At 32.3% G+C, this 20,526-nt stretch overlaps 1 protein-coding gene across 3 annotated transcripts in view; it reads left to right on the forward strand.

Annotated features, from left to right (window-relative positions):
• The first annotated feature begins 3,022 nt into the window (after positions 1-3,022).
• LOC111063289 (protein SERAC1-like) overlaps positions 3,023-20,526 on the forward strand; it is a 67,911-nt gene continuing 50,407 nt past the window's right edge. Inside the window, exons 1-5 of one of the 3 annotated variants that reach the window (XM_039427342.1) lie at positions 3,023-3,714; positions 15,488-15,567; positions 17,403-17,530; positions 18,062-18,247; positions 18,599-18,729. In XM_039427342.1, coding sequence (XP_039283276.1) covers positions 3,664-3,714; positions 15,488-15,567; positions 17,403-17,530; positions 18,062-18,247; positions 18,599-18,729 — 576 coding nt within the window. In that variant the 5' untranslated portion in view covers positions 3,023-3,663. Of the gene's footprint in view, positions 3,715-15,487; positions 15,568-16,132; positions 16,470-17,402; positions 17,531-18,061; positions 18,248-18,598; positions 18,730-20,526 lie in introns of those variants that run through there. The other 2 variants (XM_039427344.1, XM_039427343.1) reach the window with 2 other exon arrangements.

Genomic DNA, 20,526 nt, shown 5'->3' on the forward strand with positions numbered 1-20,526 from the left:
ATTTACTTATCATTTTTTTTCATTCATTCGAGAATTTTTATTTAGTGGGCCTACTCACCGGAAGCCATATGGGCGTTTTCTGCTAGACTCTAAGTATAAAGTATAAAGCAGAATAAAGAAATTCCTAGAGGTGAAGAGTGCTTGTGTGCAGCGTGAGTCACTTTCATTCACGTCCATTCATTGGGAGAATAGAAAATCATTAGATAATAGAAGAGCTGAAGAGGGAGAAAAAACATTCAGACAACGAAAACTGAATAGTGATATATCTAAAAAAATCTCATGTAAGCTGTAATTTCAACCTTTGTCGCTACCTTTATTTTGTATGTTCTTTAAAGAAATATCATAAACTTGACTTAATAGTGATTTGAGGCCAGTTATTTGTGATTTAGTGCTTTAAATTTACTTTATTTGCTATTGTTTCAGTTTATTAGGATTTTTTGGAAGAATACTGGAATCAACCTCTGATTTTATAATAAGATTTCACATCCAGTGATCCAGCAAGATGTTCTTTTATGGTATCGATTCTGCCATAAAATAAATAACAATAAGATAAAATAATAACAATGATTGTATTTCATTTGCAGTTCTCGAGGAGTCAGAATTTGGTCGGAAAGATAATTTTAAATTCATTTAAAATAGTTTCATTATTGTTATTTTAATTGGAATAAATACAATAATCAAACAATTCTGCCGTGAATAAAATAGGAGAGATAGACTGTGTATCTACATTTTTTTATATTATTCCATCTTGAACATCTTTAGACTCTTATTATTGGAAAGTTAAGCATCACCTAAGAGAATACAATTTACATTATCAAACATATCTGGAAAGAAAAATTTCCACTTTCATCCCCAAGAAAACTTATTTAGATAGGTACTCACTTGTCGTACATGTCACGGTCATCTACCAAGGCCTCAACATATTATGTATGATACATTCAAGACTTCAAGTTCTTAGTCAGCTAAGTCTTTTTCGCTTCATGATTTTGCACACAAGAAATTCCTTTGGCGCCTCTAACCATGACCAAACCAGAGGAGTCTTCTAGGCCACTCTTGGAATTCGTAACATTTGTATTCGATGTCATTTGGGAGAGAAAAGGTATATAATATCAAATAAATAATCATTAATATTCTCTTAGGCGGCATACACACATGAAAGACTCCTATAATAAAAAGACACACCTAGTTAAGCATTCGATAAATTTCAAATTATTTTCCAACAAATGAAATTTTATCATGCTTATCAATCAAACCGAGAGTGATAACTACTGATAACTATCGTGTACGGTATTGTCTTCTCGTCTAAAGGTTGAGTAAAAGCCTAAAGATATAATATCTGGCTTTGCTCATGTTTTACTATGGTAAAAGTCATAATACCAAATATTCTAGCAACCATATACAGCCATGGGAAACAAAAGGTTTTCAAGTAAGATTTGAAGAAGAAAGTTTGTCAAATCGCTAAAATAGAATTCGAAAAAGAGCTGAAATAGAATTATATGAGTTTGATTTTTGAACCAAGAATTTTGAGATTATTTTAGTTAGAACCTATAGAATTAGTTGAACATTCTCCAAGAAGTTTCTAAGTTCAACTTATAAATTAGTTCTCATTTGCTCATTCCTAGTGTGCGGATAAATTAGGTGAATAAACATTTTAAATAAACAGATTGCTTGAGTGCGGATAAATTAGCACAATAAACAGTCTCGACGATTGGCCGTACGAGATTAAGATATGCAAAATGAAAAGTAGTCAAGCAGGAAGCACCTTGCCAATTCAGAGAAACCTGAACTTGAGCCAAGATATCTAGCCACCTTGGCTCACATAGCGCGGCAGTTGAGCACGATGCTACGATACTTTCGTTTGTCAGTCTTAGTTTTTGAGTTTTGCTAGCTGTGTTCGGGTGGTTTCGAGTTTAGTGAGCAATGAATTTTCCTTGGCATAGGTATTTGGGACCGGGAAACCCGTCGAGCAACGGGAAACCGGTTGACAAAGACGACGAAATCGCCAAGCAGCACGACATCGACTACGACGCAGCAGCAAACAACTGCGACGTGCGGCTGGCTGATCGACGGGCAATCGGACACTTCTTGAGCGATGTGCTGCAAACGTACAACTGGCACAGCGTGGTAGGGGCCGTGGGACTCGGAGTCAAGTATGCGGCCGAGTCGTTTGTCGGAGTCCAGTACCCGGGTGGCCTACCCACATGCTCTTGTTTTCCTGACAGGCAGGCACTTGCCGATCCCGGGTTCATGGATATCAGAGTGGTCGATGCTGATGGCTTACCAACCACGCCACGTGGTTTCATCGATTGGGACATGAAATTCTAACGAATGCCTTCTCTATTCCCTATAAAATTAATTCAATCAGAATCGACTGGAAATTGTGAAATAACTATTATACAATCTGCATATTAATTTTTCAAATAGTGTGGTTTGAATCTTTGAATGACTGCAATGATACTGCTACAAGCATCACAGAATCGATTCACAACACAAAATATCTGGGTATGATTTTCATTCGTTCTGTTAATAGTTATTCTGTATCTCTCATACTTATCTCAGGCAAGATTATGACAGTACAAATAAGATACATATCAATAATGAAAATAATTATGCTAGTGTGAGTTTTAATATGATTCATAATTTATAAGATATAGCAACAATTGTTTTTCCGTTATATGTATTCTCTATTCTTTTGAATAGAACACGCCTTCAAAGATAACATTTAATGCTGTACATAAAATAAATAAAAAAAACAGAATAGACATACCAGTCGTATATCAAGCGAAGAAGAAAATTTACTGTGATGTGATTGAATTTAAGACATTTATAATACTTACAGCCAGAACTAGTGTAATTTAAACTGAGAAAGTTTTCAAATTGTGTATATTATGATAGAAATATATTTTAAAAAGAATATTTTTTTAGATTGCCCATTGAGTTCTCTTTCCAGTTTCACACCTCGTTCTTTACTTATATGCTTAAAACTAATGAAGTATTGAGCAGTCTAGATCTCTAGAATTATGATTCATATCCTTATCTAACTTTATGATAAGATAACTTTATGATTTATGTAGGTAGTTTTTGAAAGCTTTGTTAAAAATTACTGCAATCACTAACAAGCTTTCATCAAATCCAAGAGGTACTGTGACTTTTTCAAGTTACCATATATTACAATAGTAAACCACTGGAAGCAAATTACAGTACTGCTTTTGTCGGCCAGTTAATTACCTAACCAATGGAATGAAGATAACGTTAATCGTGTGAGATTAAAGTTGATCTTCCATAGAGAATACAGGAGATTAACAAATGTTCTGTTGGGGTATCGTTTATCGTTTCTGTACCATTTTATTTCATACTTGACTTGAACTTAACGTCCCCCTTTCCACTGATTACAAATAATGCTAATGGATATTTACTCTTTCCCAGGTCGATCGAAATAAGGATACAACGGTTCAGTGATTTCAGCGATGTACTTAAATCTCTCAAGCTGTACGATCAGCTAAACAACTATCGAGTAGATAAATTCCTCCATAAAGTTTATGCTTATCATGAGCTGCTTTCACACAGCTTTCCCACTTATTCTGTAATTAATGACTTCACTAGCTTGTCTGCAAGGGTTGGAATCTTGCTTTTATTATTTCGATTTGTGAGTTACATCGTTACATGCGCGGTACGTCTTGTAAGGAGAATCAGAAAATGTTGTCTTCTTATCTGGTGAGAAATTTACTCTTATCTGGTACCTGTTACATGTAACATAGTCGATATAGTTCAGATGCAGTAACTTATTCTAATTTATTTCTCATTATTCTATAATATTCTAGGTTGTTCCGCACTTCTAGTCTGTAAATTTCAGGTGTGCAGAAAATCAGCTCAATGAAAATCGGATTGCAGGAAAATGGAAATGTGCATTATTGGTGTGGAAGAAATAATGGCAAAATGTTTGTAAAAATCTAGAGATTAAGATCATTCACCTAGTTCAACTATTGAATTGTGATTTGATAATCGATAAGTATAATAATTACCTCACCTTGGAATAAGAAGTTTTATGATAGAAGCCCTACTCTACCATACAAAATAATATTCGTTTATGATAATATGGAACATGACAGTCAATCTCTTTATTGTGCTAGGAAACCTATATTGATGCTATATTGTTCAGAGCCTACTGGATGGATGATAATAGATAATTACGAATCTAATGTCAGAAAGATAGATACTTGCTTTTCTTATCTGTGAGATAATATTTATTATCTTTTCTTATCTTGTACTAGATGATGTGGAGAAGAGCAATAATAAGCCCTCCTTCATGGCTCAATAAAGATCAGGCTTTACAACATACAAGACCAAAGCTTTGTATTCATTGGGCTCCAAAAATATTTAGAAGATACCGATGATGCTAGAAAGATTTATAATACACTGTACTCTTAATTTCGACGAACCTACGTTTGATGAATCTATAATAGTGTAGGCTAAATAATATTTAATCAAAAAGCATATTCAAGATGTTTTCTTGGGACGTAGAGATTCTTCCCAAACTGAAAGACAAATCAAATCGAATCATCAGACAAATGAATTCGATCAATTCTTTCATGAGAAGTAATAAACTTGTGAACTGTAATTAGTTCATTGAATGACGCAAACGTCATCAAGTCAATGGACTCGGAGACAAGATAAGTTTTCTCAAACATACGATTGCTATTTAACCCAGTATTCGAAAATTTCACATAAAAAGCATAGGCTGCTTTCTGTCCACTTTTACGACTTAACGATAGTACAATCATATCCAAACAATTCAATCGTGAGTTATGAGGTCCAAATTTCTGAAATAATTCAATGTTGCTTTATTTGATTCTATACTTTCATCAAATTGTCACTTCAGTTGATCGACATTGTGCGTTAATGAGGTTTTTTATCAGACTGTTTAGTACTGTAATAAACAATTTATTAGGTGGAAAATTGTCTTTTTTGTTGACTTTTGAGACTGTCCTTAGGGATTTTGGGATCTCTGCTAATATTTCTCCGTACAGAGCTTCTCAAAACAATTTTTATTCTTTTTTTTAGAACAACCGACCGGGATGAGTAAAGAATTTGAGATCCATTTCGGCAGACCTAGAGACTGTCATGATATTCCGTGTACTTCTAAAAGAGATAATAAACTAGAATAAATTGATTTATGTTTAACTGTACTACTCACTATAGACATGTAGTAGGCTTACTAAACTGTATACTTTTTACTTTTACTAGAATACCCTGAATACGGTAACATATTTACTCATGTGTGATTCAAGTAATGACTACTAATTAAAGATTTGCAATATAAGTAATGCGATAACCATTGGATGGGAATCAACTCGTATAATTAAAAAAAGAGTTGGAAAGTGGAAAGTCAATAATACGGAAACCCTATAACAATAATAACATGCAATAAGCAGGCCTTCATTATCGTGTTTCATATCTTGTAAGTTCTCTCAGGTCATGGAACTTAATTTTTATTGAAATCGGAACTCAACTTTTGTAGGTCAGCTGCCACAAGTCACAATCTAGCAAATATGAAAAATACAGTAGTAAGGGTAGAGTAACTTTTTTGTCATAACTTTAGCTATCTACTCTAAAGCCTGATGAGCTAATTGTTTCTATCCTGAAATACTACTTGAAAGATGAAACAGAGAATTTCTCATTAAAAAGTCTTACTGCTATTGTAAAATTAATATTTACACTTATTGAGTAGATGGAATTAAGGTTTTTGAATCTTATATAATAGTTTCGGACTTGAAAAAGGTTGTTGACGTGTTTACACCATCGGTTTGGTGAACAACATGATTGCACTTCAAAGATTTTCTTAGTCCCATTTTGGATCAAACAGGTGACTTATTGACAAGGTATACGGTACCATATCGCCGAATACAAAATACCAGTAGAATTCCTAAACTGGACAATTTTTTTCTTTTGTCTCTGAATAGGCCTTGGAATCATCTGATAATTGAGATTACTTGTTGGAAAAAGTTGCGAGATCTATAATTGAACGAGCGTTAGCGAAATACCATGCCAAGATATTTCACTTTTGACTTACTAGAGCCCAAAATCGTTCTCTGTCTGTATGCTCGACAAGAACTTTAAAGAGAATCAATCAGCTTCAAATTTTGAACACGAATTCTTCGAACCTTTTTACTGGTCAAGTTTGTTGACAACAAAATTGACTCACTCCTTCGTCCTTTTTCAGGATATAATAATAATTACATTGAAAGTGCATAAGAAAAATATGTTTTTTGATCTATCATAACATGTGTATCAGTCAGCTGGAGTTATTTGCATGGTATTTCTGTATTTTTTCCATCCATTTAAAGAAGCTGATGCTATTATTTGGTAGTTGTCACACAGACTGTCAGTCAGACAGACTTTATGAGCCGACACATGATTTCAGCTGAATAATACACAACATTAATTTATAAGTTCCATATTAACTCGCTTCCGTTAACGTCTGTCTGCCTGTCTGTAACATACACGTAATCCTATACTATTAAACGAGTAATTTATGTTTAAATGTTTATATATCTGTATATGTGACCGGATCTCGAAAACGGTTTTACGATTCTCACTAAATTTGGAACAAAGTAGGTTTATGATATGAAAATTCTATTGCACTAGGTCTCAACCTTGGGATAACTCGCTGAAAAACATTAAAAGGATAAATACGTCCTTGGAAAAACAGGTTGAAATTTTATCGTCTGTCGATACCGTAATGGAAGACAATGAACGAGTGCATGTGTGGGATCATTAAGTTGATCTCACGAAAAGAAAAATTCAGCAAAACTTATTTTCGTTTATATCTCTTTTTTTAGAAAACATGCTTATTTCAGAAAGTCCAAAATAGTAACTAGATGCTGTTAGTGTAGAATAGTAGCCTACCTAGTATATTAACAAATAATATTGTAACAAACATAGTACCTATATCATTCTAAATCAAATTCATAGTATATCTATTTGTAATTGATGATGTGTTTGTTTTACTTTCCTTGCCCTATTACCATAGGTAAGGAAAGTATTGCTTTCCAAAAAAATTAAGGTACCCTAATTTCAAGTTTTCTATACGTTTCAAGGCCCCCTGAGTCCAAAAACATGATTTTTGGGTGTTGGTCTGCGTGTGTGTGTATGTATGTGTGTGTGTGTGTGTGTGTGTGTGTGTGTGTGTGTGTGTGTGTGTGTGTGGTGTGTGTGTGTGTGTGTGTGTGTGTGTATGTCTGTGAACACGATAACTCCATTACTAATTAACCGAATGACTTGAAATTTTAAACTTAAGGTCCTTATACCATGAGGATCCGACATTAAGATATTCAATAAAATTCAATTCAAGATGGCGGAAAAAATGGCGGATAATTACTAAAAAACCGTGTTTTTCACGGTTTTCTCGAAAACGGCTCTAACGATTTTCTTCAAATTTATACCATGGATAGAGCTATTTATAAGCCCTATCAACTGGCATAAGTCTCATTTCTGGGAAAATTTCAGGAGCTCCGTAATATTCTTGAGAAAAATGGCGGATAGTGACTAAAAAACCATGTTTTTCACGGTTTTCTCGAAAACGGCTCTAACGATTTTCTTCAAATTTATACCATGGATAGCTATTAATAAGCCCTATCAACTGATATGAGTCTCGTTTCTGGAAAAATTGCAGGAGCTCCGTAATATTCTTGAGAAAAATGGCAGTTACTGAAAAACCATGTTTTTCACGATTTTCTCAAAAACGGTTCTAACAATTTTTTTCAAATTCATACCCTGTATAGTTATTTATCAGCTCTATCAACTGGCATGAGTCTTTCTCCTGGGAAACTGATGGTGGGTCCACCCCATCCTTGAGAAATGGACTTTTTAACCTCCTTCTCGTGAATGAGGTAGGTAGGTAGAGCAGTTTATAAAAAGAACACAGTCATAGTCAAGATATTTCATCTGTAGAACAGCTGTTTTGACGACTTTTAAAAAATCACCGAGTTTCTCAATTTACACAAAGGAAAAAGTACTCTGAAAACAATTATATATACACATACAGTAGTCTGATCGTAGTTGCAAATATGTTGCCGCCAATCATCATTATGTTATTCCCCTAAATTATTCTCGTTAAAGAATGAGGCTTACAGTTCAATGAGCAAGGAAAGTTGTGTGAGTGTACCACACCAGATTTTTTTGAAGTGTGAATAAATTGTTTTTTTGATGAGTGATAGTAGCTCAACCTAGATTTTGATTTGGACTGCAGTATAAATTTGAAAAGGGACAGTTTTGGGCATAAGCCTGTTGTGCCTCCTCATATAAATTTAAAAATAGTTGTACGACTGAGAAAATGAATAAATAAATATAAACTATAAATTCAATCTTTCGTTACAAATTTGCTATGCTTTTACACTCCAGAGCAAAGCTCGGTCCCCCGATATTTAATTAATAAAGTAGAAAACCTAGAGAAAAAAAAGTTGACTGTGACGGGATTTGAACCTGCAACTACAGCATTAGATTCAGAAGCGCTATGCTCTCGGCTATTCAGGCCTGGAGAAGAGCGGCTAATTATTTGTGATGTTGAAACATCAACTTTCTATTGCTCGGTTATCGCATGGCCGTCAATTCAAAAACATGGGTCTGAAAAATGTATTAATAATATTATTAGCCCCCTTATTGAAATTCTTGCTTTCACACTCCAGAGCAAAGCTCGGTCCCCCGATATTTATTTAATACTATTTGTGATAGCAGTTGCTATGAATTTTTTTTTTCAAAGTGTTAAAATGTGAGTAGAAGATACTCACTTAATAGTGTTCATTAACACTTGATTATTCAATGTATAGGTACCGTACTCATTCATATCATTTTTGTATCATTTATTAAATTGTTGAGATCATTGAAACAGTTTGAGATATCGATGTGCGGGGTTCTCCATTTATTTTCCTTAGAAATCATGTATTAAATGACCACCTTCCTGTTTGAAAAATTGAAGTTGGATTCAAAATGAGACTGGATTCGAAATGAAGTTTGATTCATATGACGGATCAAAGATGGCGGACAAAAGTTTTGAAGCGACAGAAAGTTTTTTTTTCAATTGGAATAGGATTCCCATGGAACCTACTTCTGTAATATCATACTTTGTAAAAATATATTTAGCTTCCATAATAATTCTCACCAACTCTGTATAATTATTACAAGTTGCGGATCTCAGAGATCAATACAACAGTTCATGAGCGAGTTCTTCAACCCATGGGGTCTCTAGTTATTATTTTATCTTCACTATTACTATTATAGTTGATAACCGTGGAACCATCCATTTCCAAAACTATATTCTATAATTATAATCTCCAATTATTGAAACACCTTAATTCCAGATCATTCTAATTCTAGATAATTGATAATTCCAGATAGTTGGTGGAGTTCTTTGTTTTAGATTTTGTAAAGCCGAGCATCCAAAAAGCTCAGAATGGTTTTGCTACTATTAGTCCAGTCAATTTAGACATATTAAATGGGGTGTGCTTGCAATTTATATTGTAGTTCTGATTTTTTAATATATTTTTTTGGGTACATAAGAGAAGTCCAGAACCAATTTCTTCATGCAAAATTTCCTTGTGCTAGATACAGATGAGTGGCCCAAAAACCTCGTATTTTCGGCTCATTTTCCAGTTTTCAGCTATTTCTGCCAAATCTAGTAATCGGACAGGAAAATTTGCTCCAACCTTTTTTTAGATTATAAAAATCTGAATAAAATAAGATCATTCGGAACTCTCTATCTCCAATGATTACTGAGTTATGATTTTTCAAAAATGAGTGAAATTTGAAGGAAAAATAAATTTTGATGAATTTTAGTTTTTGATCAACAATATCTTCCGATTGTTACCATTCAGATGTATAATTCGAAATCCTTCTGGGCGTATTTTTGTGCTCTACAATCTGAGATCAGGTAGAGCGCTCTATCTCATATAGATTTTCAGGTACATCTGACAACAATGCTCCTTGTATTGTGAAAAAACACCTAGTTTTCAGCTTCAACCATCATCACCAACTACATTGTCCTCACATTGATATTTCGGAATATGGGCTTAAGTACACTCAACAATAATTTTTCCATTTTTCGACAGAATTTGACTTATGATGCATGATTTTGGACCGCTTTGACGAGCCGAGAAGAATAAAGTGTAGTGAATTGAAATACATTCGAGAGATTTCATAGGTAAATAATGTAACCACGAGATAAAAGTTATTGACCGGAAGTGTCTCGTGGTAGGTCTACAATATCACGTGATCACTGCGCGTGACATTCATCAAATATTTATATAATTTCAACAATCGTTGTTTATTTTTAGCTTGATGATAACAGTCAGCTAATTTGACAACCAATTATTAGTAATGTTCAGTAAGAGCTATAGAGATCTACAATTAGAAATGATAATCGAGAAATAGGGCGAGATTTTAGGCATGACTGAAGTATTTTTATAGTTTGTTTTTGTTTTGGAAAGTGAACGATAGTTTTTATCTGCAGGCCTACTGTTTTCGGAGATGAATCGTAAAATAACTGGCAAGGTCGACTTGAATGGAATTCAGCTTTTCCAGAAATTTAGTTCTTCTCAATAAATTAATGAATGATGACCCAATGAATGGACCAATAAAGCAAGAACATTCATAATGATTGTAATAATCACTCATCTGGAATAATGTTCCCACTCTACTGGACGTCCTCTTATTTATTTACCGTAACGTAGTAATTATTCCCGTAATTTAGTTCCTTTACTGCGACAGTCGGCTAGTTCTAAATCTGAAGATCCAAAAGAGTGCTGAGTTGGAAATATGTAATAAAGAATTCAAAAATTTTGAAAATTCAGAGTTTTTGATCAGCAGTATTTTTAATTTCACATTAGGCCTATTATTATTTCAAATGAACATAATTTGAATGCTACAGTCAGTCAAGACTAGTGGAAAGACAATTTATTAGGTACTTATTATTAGACTCTTCACTTTTTGAAGTTTGTTTTTTCCAGTTATTGTTTAATTCTAGTTTTCCAATAAATCAAGGCCTACCGTAGTTCATATTATGTTCAATTAATCCGATATCTGAAGACTGACGTAAGTCTACTGTTACAACAGTAGGTTACTGAGGTTTTTTGGGTCACTGACTTACATGTTTTGTCAATTTGTTTTTGTCTACAGTACTGCCCACAAGGGGAGGGGGTTGACACTTTACGTTTTAGAAAGGCGTTAGGGAGACCATTAACATAAATGATGAGGACTAGAAGACATTTTCACAGTTATTAGTTACGTATCACTTCAAACTATTTTTTCACATGAATAATCATTATTGATGGTATTTAATTATTTATGGTTCCCACATTACATATATAAGCTGATTTTGTTGCCTCTGCGTGGAAATTGAATGGATTATATATTTCGTTTTTCCCACTAGAATACGTTTGTGGTATACGGTAACTTATGCCAATATTTCCAATAAGTTATTCTCATTTACTAAATTTTGTTTGATTGGAATAAAGATATTATGATTTGAATGATTGCAAGCGAAAAAGTGAAGAGAGATAATATTTAAACATGAAATATCTCTGTTAATGTTATCATTCTCAATTCAAACATAATAATGCATTCAATTGTTGAAAGTTGGAAGCTATTATTGTTTATCCACGAAATAGCATAATATGTAGTTAAGGTCAAATATAAGAAATCACGAGCTACCAGTGTGACAAGTTAATGTGCTGATAATATACCATAGGCATTGTATTTATTAGGAGTGAACCTGAACTGGTTGTTTCTACAATATTGTAGGGGATAAGGAATAGAAGAGGACAACCGGCCACTATTAGTAACAGGGGTCTTTTAACATTACACATAAACTGTGCTTAGAATAAAGTAGGCTACTGTCAATGGCAAGTGAAGTACTTTACGAATGGAATAAATATGGAGTAAAAAATGTGAATATGGTCAAGTTTAAATCAATAAAACGAATCATATTATATACGGTAGTGATGAAAAACCGCGTGTGTAATGTGAGTACATTTGCATAATTATTATAAATGAACTCACATATTCAATTACTTTCTAGAACATGAACCCTGAAAAATACGATTAATGCTACATCCAATCTGAAATTTTATTGGAATGATTGTTCTACATACAAAAAATCAAAATAACTTTGCCATCATTATCGAAATGTGACTGATTGATTATTTATTATTTCTAAATTGCTTATCCATGATGATTTGTAATAAAATTTGAATAAATGGAAAAATAAGTTTAGAAAAGCCGATTCTCTTCCTGTGATTAGCTCTCTTCCTCTTCTTCGTGATTAGCACTCAATTTACTGAATTCACCGGCCCACACAAGGCAAATTCAAGAATTAAAGAAAATATAGCTCACGAGATCTGACGAAATTGACAACAAAGATAATGAACTTATTAATAATATCAACATTCTAGTGATTTATTGTTTAAGTTCATTCATGCGCTGAATAAAATAAAATCAATCTTCATGAAAAACGTATTCAATAACTGCTACCTAATAAAACTGAAAATTATATATCAAAGTAGGCTACCCGTTTTTTAAAACCTTACTTTATTACTAGCGACATGTTTCGACATATTAATGCCATTCCCTTACTTGAATATGGCATAAATAAAGTAATAAATAGAGTAATAAAGAAAAGGGTACATACTTTGATTTTTTAATTTTCAGCCCTCACAAAAAAGTTATTATTACTACTAATATATTATATACGGTAACGGGTAATAACACATGCAATTTGTTGAGAGATTTCATCATTCTGTAATGAGAGTGATACCATTATATTTAAAATGAGGAAAGTTGAAGTACTCGTGATGAATTATATTGTATGTTAGTATTTCAATTCTTCTTTCTAATCAATATAATACTCTTATGATTTTAAATCCAACAACCGGAAACATTTCCCAGTTTAATCAGGTCATTAAAAGAAAACCATTATTCTGTTCATAAATCTATTCATAAATGTATGAAGTTTTGGTCCTCTAGAGTCTGAACTGTCTTTCTTCAAAGTGAGCGTTTTATCTAAATTATTGTTGCTCTGGAAGTCTGTTTATCTTTGAATAAGACGCAATCTGCGAGACAAAAATACATTTCCCCTTGTCCGTACCGTACTTGCAAGTTATTAAACTACTCTAAGAACAGAATTAGTTCTCCAAAATAACAGATCAATTTTGATTCTTGATAGAGTGACTTTCAATTTGAGATTGCAGATGAATGTAGGCTAATCCATTTTTGTTTATTTTTCTCATAGCCCAATGAAGAAACCCTAGAAGAGAATGCCCATCTGGCATTCAGTCTGATGGATTAATAACATTAACTATTAATTAATGTTAGACTTACGGTATCGGTACCTCTATTAAATATATGCATTCCTATCTCACTGGAGTTTATTAATCGAATATTCAAGAAAAAATTATCCTCATCTTACGACTCAATAAAAATAAATGGGTACCTATTGAATTTTTAGAACAAAAGGCATCAGAGCTCAGGATCATAAGAATTTAATTCCTCAAACTATGTGCAATTGTTTTTCTCGTTGGCTCTCAAGTCGAAACAAGAGTTTTGAAAACAGAAAATTTCAAAATTTTAATTAGTAATGAGGATATTGTTAAAAGTCCTTATTTTAAAATCCTTAGTTCAAATTTTATCAAGGAGTTGTTATTATTTGATCTTTTCCAGAGCACACATATATTTTATTTGATTTACTATAGTGAGCCAATCAATCAATCAAACCATCTTTATATTCATCAAAAGATGTACAAGTAGGGCTACCGGTACATTGAATACTCTTACTTTGCTGATTGTTATAGACAAATCATAAATTATATAAACTAAAACACTTTAAGATAACAAATCAATACAGTCGATGCAAACGTCACACAATACACAAAATCACTGCTGAACAATATTCTGAAAGGAGTATAAAGACAATCCCACTAGATAGTCCTTCAGATTAGCTTCAGAATATTTAAAATTTACCATGGACTTTAAATTACTAGGGAACATACTAAAACATTTATCTCCCATATACGCTGCCTTCCTTTTGAATAATTCCAAACTCTGCCTTTGTGCAAGCGTATTATATACATGTGATTTCCCTCTTTTCTGTTTAGTAGATTTTCAGAAGTACATTATTGTCATTATTAAATCATAAATAATCAAATGAAATAAAAGCACACATATTTAAATCGTAAAATTTTCAGTGACTCAGTGAATTTTCATAAATAATCATACACCGTGCACCCTATACGTATATATGAACTGTGTACATTTTTGTGAATATGAATAATGCTTGAGATCTCTCATAAATCTACGATACCTCTTATATATCTCCTCTAGCTAATATCCTCTGAATCATTAAGCGATTGGAGAGAGTTCAAAATAGATTCTGAAGGCATTTTTGAAAAGATTTGGTCAGACTTGTGCTATGGATTTCCCATCGGATGAACTGCAAAGGACCTTCTTATAAATGATGCCTTCCTTGAATAGCAGGAGAGTTATTTTCCATTATTTTATTTCACAACAGAATTGATTCACAGTATCTCACTAGTACTAAAGTATTTTTTGTTGTTCCAGTTACAAGCTGTAGGATATATCACTATTTGTTCTTCATCCCTAGGTCATAAACAGTTTAAAGGTATTTCTCCCTTCTTTATAGAATTCCTAAATTAATAAATAGTCTCCGATATGGAATAAGTAGATGGGTTTGCGGATGGTCTGAACAAATTTGAGAGGAAAGCACAGTGTAATCCAATGAATGTTCCAAATTAATCATTTCATCTGGTGGAAAACTGCTTATTCTATGGGATAACTACTGTTTTTTTTTTTGTACCGAACTGATTATAAAAATATTCATCGCTATTTATTATTTTTCCAAGGTATTATTATCTACTATTTCTTTTACTTTTCATAGTTTGATTTTATATTACTTTTCATTTTCATTCATTTTATGTATTCCTTCTCACTACAAAAGTCATAGGTACTCTATAAGTTATAATAACTAGTTTATCATGCTGATTTTTTAATAGAATTTTTTAAAATCAATTTGCTGTATCTTTAACAAAAATAACATTCTGTATTGTGTAGGCCTAACTTGTTTAAGGAGACAAGTTTTGGACTTCTACCTGTTTGCCTCCACATATTTCTGTATGTAAATAAATGAGTGAATAGATAAATATTTATGATCTCTGATAACTATGGTTTAGGCACTGTAGGCTATCTGATAACTCATGTTATTACAACATTTTAAGGAAAGAGATGGGTCAAAGCTTTTCTAAATTTGCAAAATTTCCATATAGATGTAAAGATAAAATATCATTTATAATGACTTAATACTTTACTAGGTACCTATATAATGGCCTACTTTATTCGGCAATTTGTCATAATATATTTCAGTGCTTATAAAAGTTCTTGAGCAGCTTGAGACATTAAATTTTTGATTACTTTGACGTCATTGCAGGTGTTGAGTTGCACTGGAGGCGAGCCTTTCTTTGTGATTCCCAGACGAAGCGTGGTGACCTCATCTAACTATATCAACCGGTAATCATACACCACATGCAAATATCATTGACCCATTGTAAACCATGCTACTGAAACAAGGTGTAGTCTCTACTATACTTGGCGCCTTTTTCTAACAATTTATTTCTAAAGAGGACGGATCCATTCCGAGCTGCGATGTATTTTTTACATGTATTTGACACGACATTCATGCAGTCAATTATTTCAAGTAATTGTTCATCTCAAGTACTCAAAATAATTGTGCGTGAAATACTTGTTGATATGTGTTAATGCATTTCTGTTCAATGAAAATAAATATAATATAATATTATAAAAGGTTTTATAAGTTGTAAGGTTATATGAGCTATATAACTCGCCATATAATAGCACTCCGGTACCAGAATGTTATGTTTTAATACGTACCGGTACCTCTGTATGAGCTCAAGTAGGCTACTCTCCGTCACCATTAAATATGAAGTAGGCAACGGTAATAAATCATTATATTCTGCTTTCAGTATTGGAAGAAGTTACGGTACCGGTACGGTATAATGTATTGGTCTCAGTAATTTACGCCTCTAGGCAAATGAATTGAAATAATAAAAAAACCTATATTAAATTGGTCAGAAGCCTCGGATGAGTCTTTTAATTTATTAAGAGAAAAGCAATATTACCTTTTAAATATTACCAATTATTAAAAGCATTTACGAAAAATTGAATGTTAATAACTTCATAGTTTTGAGAAGGTGGTTTATTATCATAATCTTTTATTAAACAACTGATAAAGATAGGCCTATTTCAGTATGTTTTTATTAGGTACCGAATAAGGTTGATGAATTATTTTTGTAAAAATAGTATTAATATTATTATGATATGGTTTGAGGTTATCCAGTTATGAATATTTTTAGAGCAATTGCTAGAATTTCTGCAGGGATAGCAGGAAGTTGGTAAGTTGATCCTGCTTCTATTTTATTTATTTTTTATACATTTGTTTGCGCGTAGGCCTTCAAAAATTATGAAGATAATTTTACTTGAAATTCTAATGAATTAACATGTATTCAAATTATTTATTTATTCGACACAACGACGATCTTCAAGCAAAAGCTACTTCAAGCAAATAACAAAATGGATTTTTTCAATTTGCTCAAAACAATAGAATTCATTAAGAATAAAAATAATTAACAAACACAACATGCAAAAATCTTACTCTAAGAAATTAAATTATACAAATATTTTAACCCTGATGGCCTTATTAGTTTAAATTTATTTATTCAATGAATAGATTGATAAACGCGCCTTGCTTGAGAAGGAACGCCATGTGTAAAAACAATTCATATTTTGAGTTACAACTTATATTAGCCTATGTATGTCTTATATGCCAGCAAAGCAAAGATATGGCAAAGCATAACAAAGCAAAATAACAGACAATTTTACTAAAAATGCAGTATCGTTATTTTAATTGCATTTTTAATTTCATAAAGAAATTTTAACATTTCAAAAAATCAATAGACCTATAGTAAAAAAAACATTGATTTGTTCTAAAAATTATACAAATTAGGTGCATGTAGTCGTTGATGAAAGTTTTTCAGTTTTCAAAAAAGTTTACAACAGTATAACTTGTACAGCACTATAAATTTGTTTCATAAGATTGGGTATAATATATTTTGACTTTGAAATACTTTTCTATCGGCAAAAATGTATTTGGGTTATACCTTGCAATCCAAACTTAGGTACTTCTGTTAATTCAATTCTACATCTTTATGACATATTAATGAGAATAGAATTGATAGACATCTTTTTTTATTTATTTCCAAGCAAGGAAGTAAAGTTTTGTCATCTTTCTAAATTTTAATCTTTTGTTAATTCATTTTCATGTACAGTTTCGGCTATCTGGCATATGAAGTAGAAAAGACAAAACACTTTTTTGATAACTTATTAGATAAAAAAGTTCTTGAACTAGAAAGGAAACATGCGGAATATATATATTTGGAAGATGCTGAATTGCAAGGTACAGTTAACCGATCTTATCTCTCTCTAATTCGTTGAGCTTTCTCCACAAGAATAGAAATTTCATTGAATATGATGATTTGGGTATTTTTTGATATTAGAAGAAAACAACTACTGTAAGCCTCATAGTGAAAAATATATAACTGCAACATAATTGTGCAAAAATATCATCAGTATAATTTTAATAAACTATACTGGTAAAATTATCCAGATTTTGTAGATTAATTTAAATAAGAAAATAACTTTCAACTTAATTTTGTCTCTTGGAATTCTCCAATTAGTAGAAATAATTATATTTCAATTATTAAAATTTCTATATGCGATTTGAATTATATGTTCTTATAAAATGCTTTGCAACTAATTGATACATAAATGCGTGCAATGTTAAATGATGTTTCCTATTTAATAGAATTACATTTTGTTTGAGAGTATGTGAATGTGAAATAGGTAGTTATGTGCAAAGTCATGTGCTAATACTGATATCACTAACAGAAAAAATAGGTTTATTAAAATCTCCTCCATTCTTTTAAAGAGTTGATGAAGCTTGAAATGCACAGTCAGAGGACATTGAAACTCAGTTCTATTGATTTGATCATCAAAAACAAATTCGAACAGTGGAGAATGAAATATTTGAAGAAGCTGATGTCCATTGCACTACACAAAGAAAGTGAATGTCGGATGAAAGCCGTTGATATTCTGAGTAGATGCAAATTAACTGGTAATGAAATCACTTTTTTAAAAGTATAAATAATTGGGTTTCGAATATAGGTAATTATTGTGTAGGCTACGTTATAAAAATAATATTTTTGCTGTTACTGTATTCATTTTTTTAGTTATTATTTGATTGAGTAGATAGATTCTAAAAAGTATATGATTATAATGAATACAAAAAATAAGGGACTTCGAATATTCAAATTTTTCAAACACTTTTTACGTGTGTTTTTTCATGCCAACAGTATTCAGTTTGGGCCTACATGAATTAATGGAGAATATTTGGCTTCAGTTCTAGGACTTCAGTAAAATAACATTTAATATGATTTTCTAATTGTATGATATTTTATTTGGATAGATAGACAGTATGCTCAATTGGCGCAAATGTGTGATGCAAGGACTGCTGTGAGTTTGGCAAGAACAAAAGATACGGATATTAGATATTTTAGAACTCGCACCACGCATCCTCACGGAGAGTTCACTGTCAAGGTTCGTCTTGCAATTAAAGAAAAACTCTTCAAATAAATGTTGAAGTATTTTCAATTGAATTCAATATAGACTGTTTAGCTCACTTGTGATTGAAGAGAATGTATAGGTAACTACAACCAAGAAAACTCTATATTTTGGATTTAAATTTAATAGGGATTGTAAAATATTTATTTATTTATTCATTCTAAGAGAGCATAGAAAGGCTCACATACAAACTCCAGTACGAGCCTTAATGACATATATGATAGTATAAAATTACAATTAACATACAATAAAGAAAACAAAAGAAAATAATATCGCACTCCATTATATATGATCACGATTCAATATAACTAATAAGATTAGAAGAGAACTATATTTGGGTTAGATTCCGGAAAGTTGGTAAAGGGGTATAGGATGAAAGATACATATAGTTATACAAAGAAAGTCATAATAATGATTGTTCTAATTATAAGTTGTTAGGCTACAATGTAGCAGGTTTGAAAGGTAAGGTGCATGATTATGAATTTATAAGATTTATTAAGAGCTATGATATTTTTTGTTTGTGTGAAACGTTTTTAGAAGAATCGGATAGTGAATTAATTGTGAATGTATTCTCCGAATACGATATGCGTTTTATGCCGGCCTTGAGAACGAGTAATAGAGGTAGAGCTAGCGGGGGAACGTTGCTGGGGTACAGTAAGAAAACATTACAGAAAAAGGCGAGGTTTGAGGTTGTGGGCGATACAAACGTACAATCAGTCAACTTTGATGGGGTGTATGCATATGCAGTTGCAGTATATTTGACTAGTTCACAGGATAGATGAGATGAGGACTTGTTGAAATTGTGGGATTTGCTGGAGGAATGTGGGCTAGATAAGAATTTTATTCTACTAGGCGATTTTAACTGTAGGGTAAGAAATTGTCAAATAATTCCTAATGAATTAACAGGACATGGGCTGAGAGTTAACAACAGCAGGGAATCAAAGGATGCTATATTGAATAGAAGAGGTAGAACAGTTTTAGATCTGTGCGAAAGACATGATCTGGTAATAGTAAATGGTAGAACAGAGAGTGACGCCAAAGGGGAATTAACATTTGTTAACAGCATGGGAGCATCTGTGATCGATCTTTGTTGTGTATCTGGAGAAATGTTAAACCTAATAGATGACTTCAAAGTAGACTCAGTTATATTTTCAGATCATTTTCCCATCGAACTACAAATTACCAGTTCTGAGTTGCAAGAGGGTGAAGCTTATCTGCCTCTTCTACCTAGATACAGGTGGATAGAGGGTGGAAAAGAAATTTATAAAAGACGTGTGAGAAGGAAATTACAGGATTTAGTAATCGATGTTAATAATTCTGAAGCTGGGACCGCGCAAGTTTTGAACGTGATAAAGGGAGGTTTAATTGGAATGCATCATAGGAGTGGAATGAAGCGCGAATTGAAACAAGTGTGGTATGACTGGGAGTGTGAAAGAGCACGAGTACCTAGTTTTAACAATCTTAAACTATTCAGGAGAACCAATGCTAGTTGCGTTAAAGATGTATATTTACAGGCCAAGAATGAATATAAGAATTTGTGCCGAAATAAGAAAAAGAGCTATTCTTTTTCCTGATACATATGACATATCAGGATATGTGCAATAAATTAGTGAACATTAGAGACTCCAAAACATTATGGGATACAGTAAAAATGTTTAAAAGCAACAAACGAGTTTATAAATGGAATAATAAATGCAGAGGACTGGATTGAACATTTGAAGAATCTTTTCACCCCAAATAAATCTGCAATGTCAATAGATTATGCAATTCCGT

The sequence above is a fragment of the Nilaparvata lugens genome, chromosome 4, assembly GCF_014356525.2.
Source record: "Nilaparvata lugens isolate BPH chromosome 4, ASM1435652v1, whole genome shotgun sequence".
Classification (NCBI taxonomy): domain Eukaryota; kingdom Metazoa; phylum Arthropoda; class Insecta; order Hemiptera; family Delphacidae; genus Nilaparvata; species Nilaparvata lugens.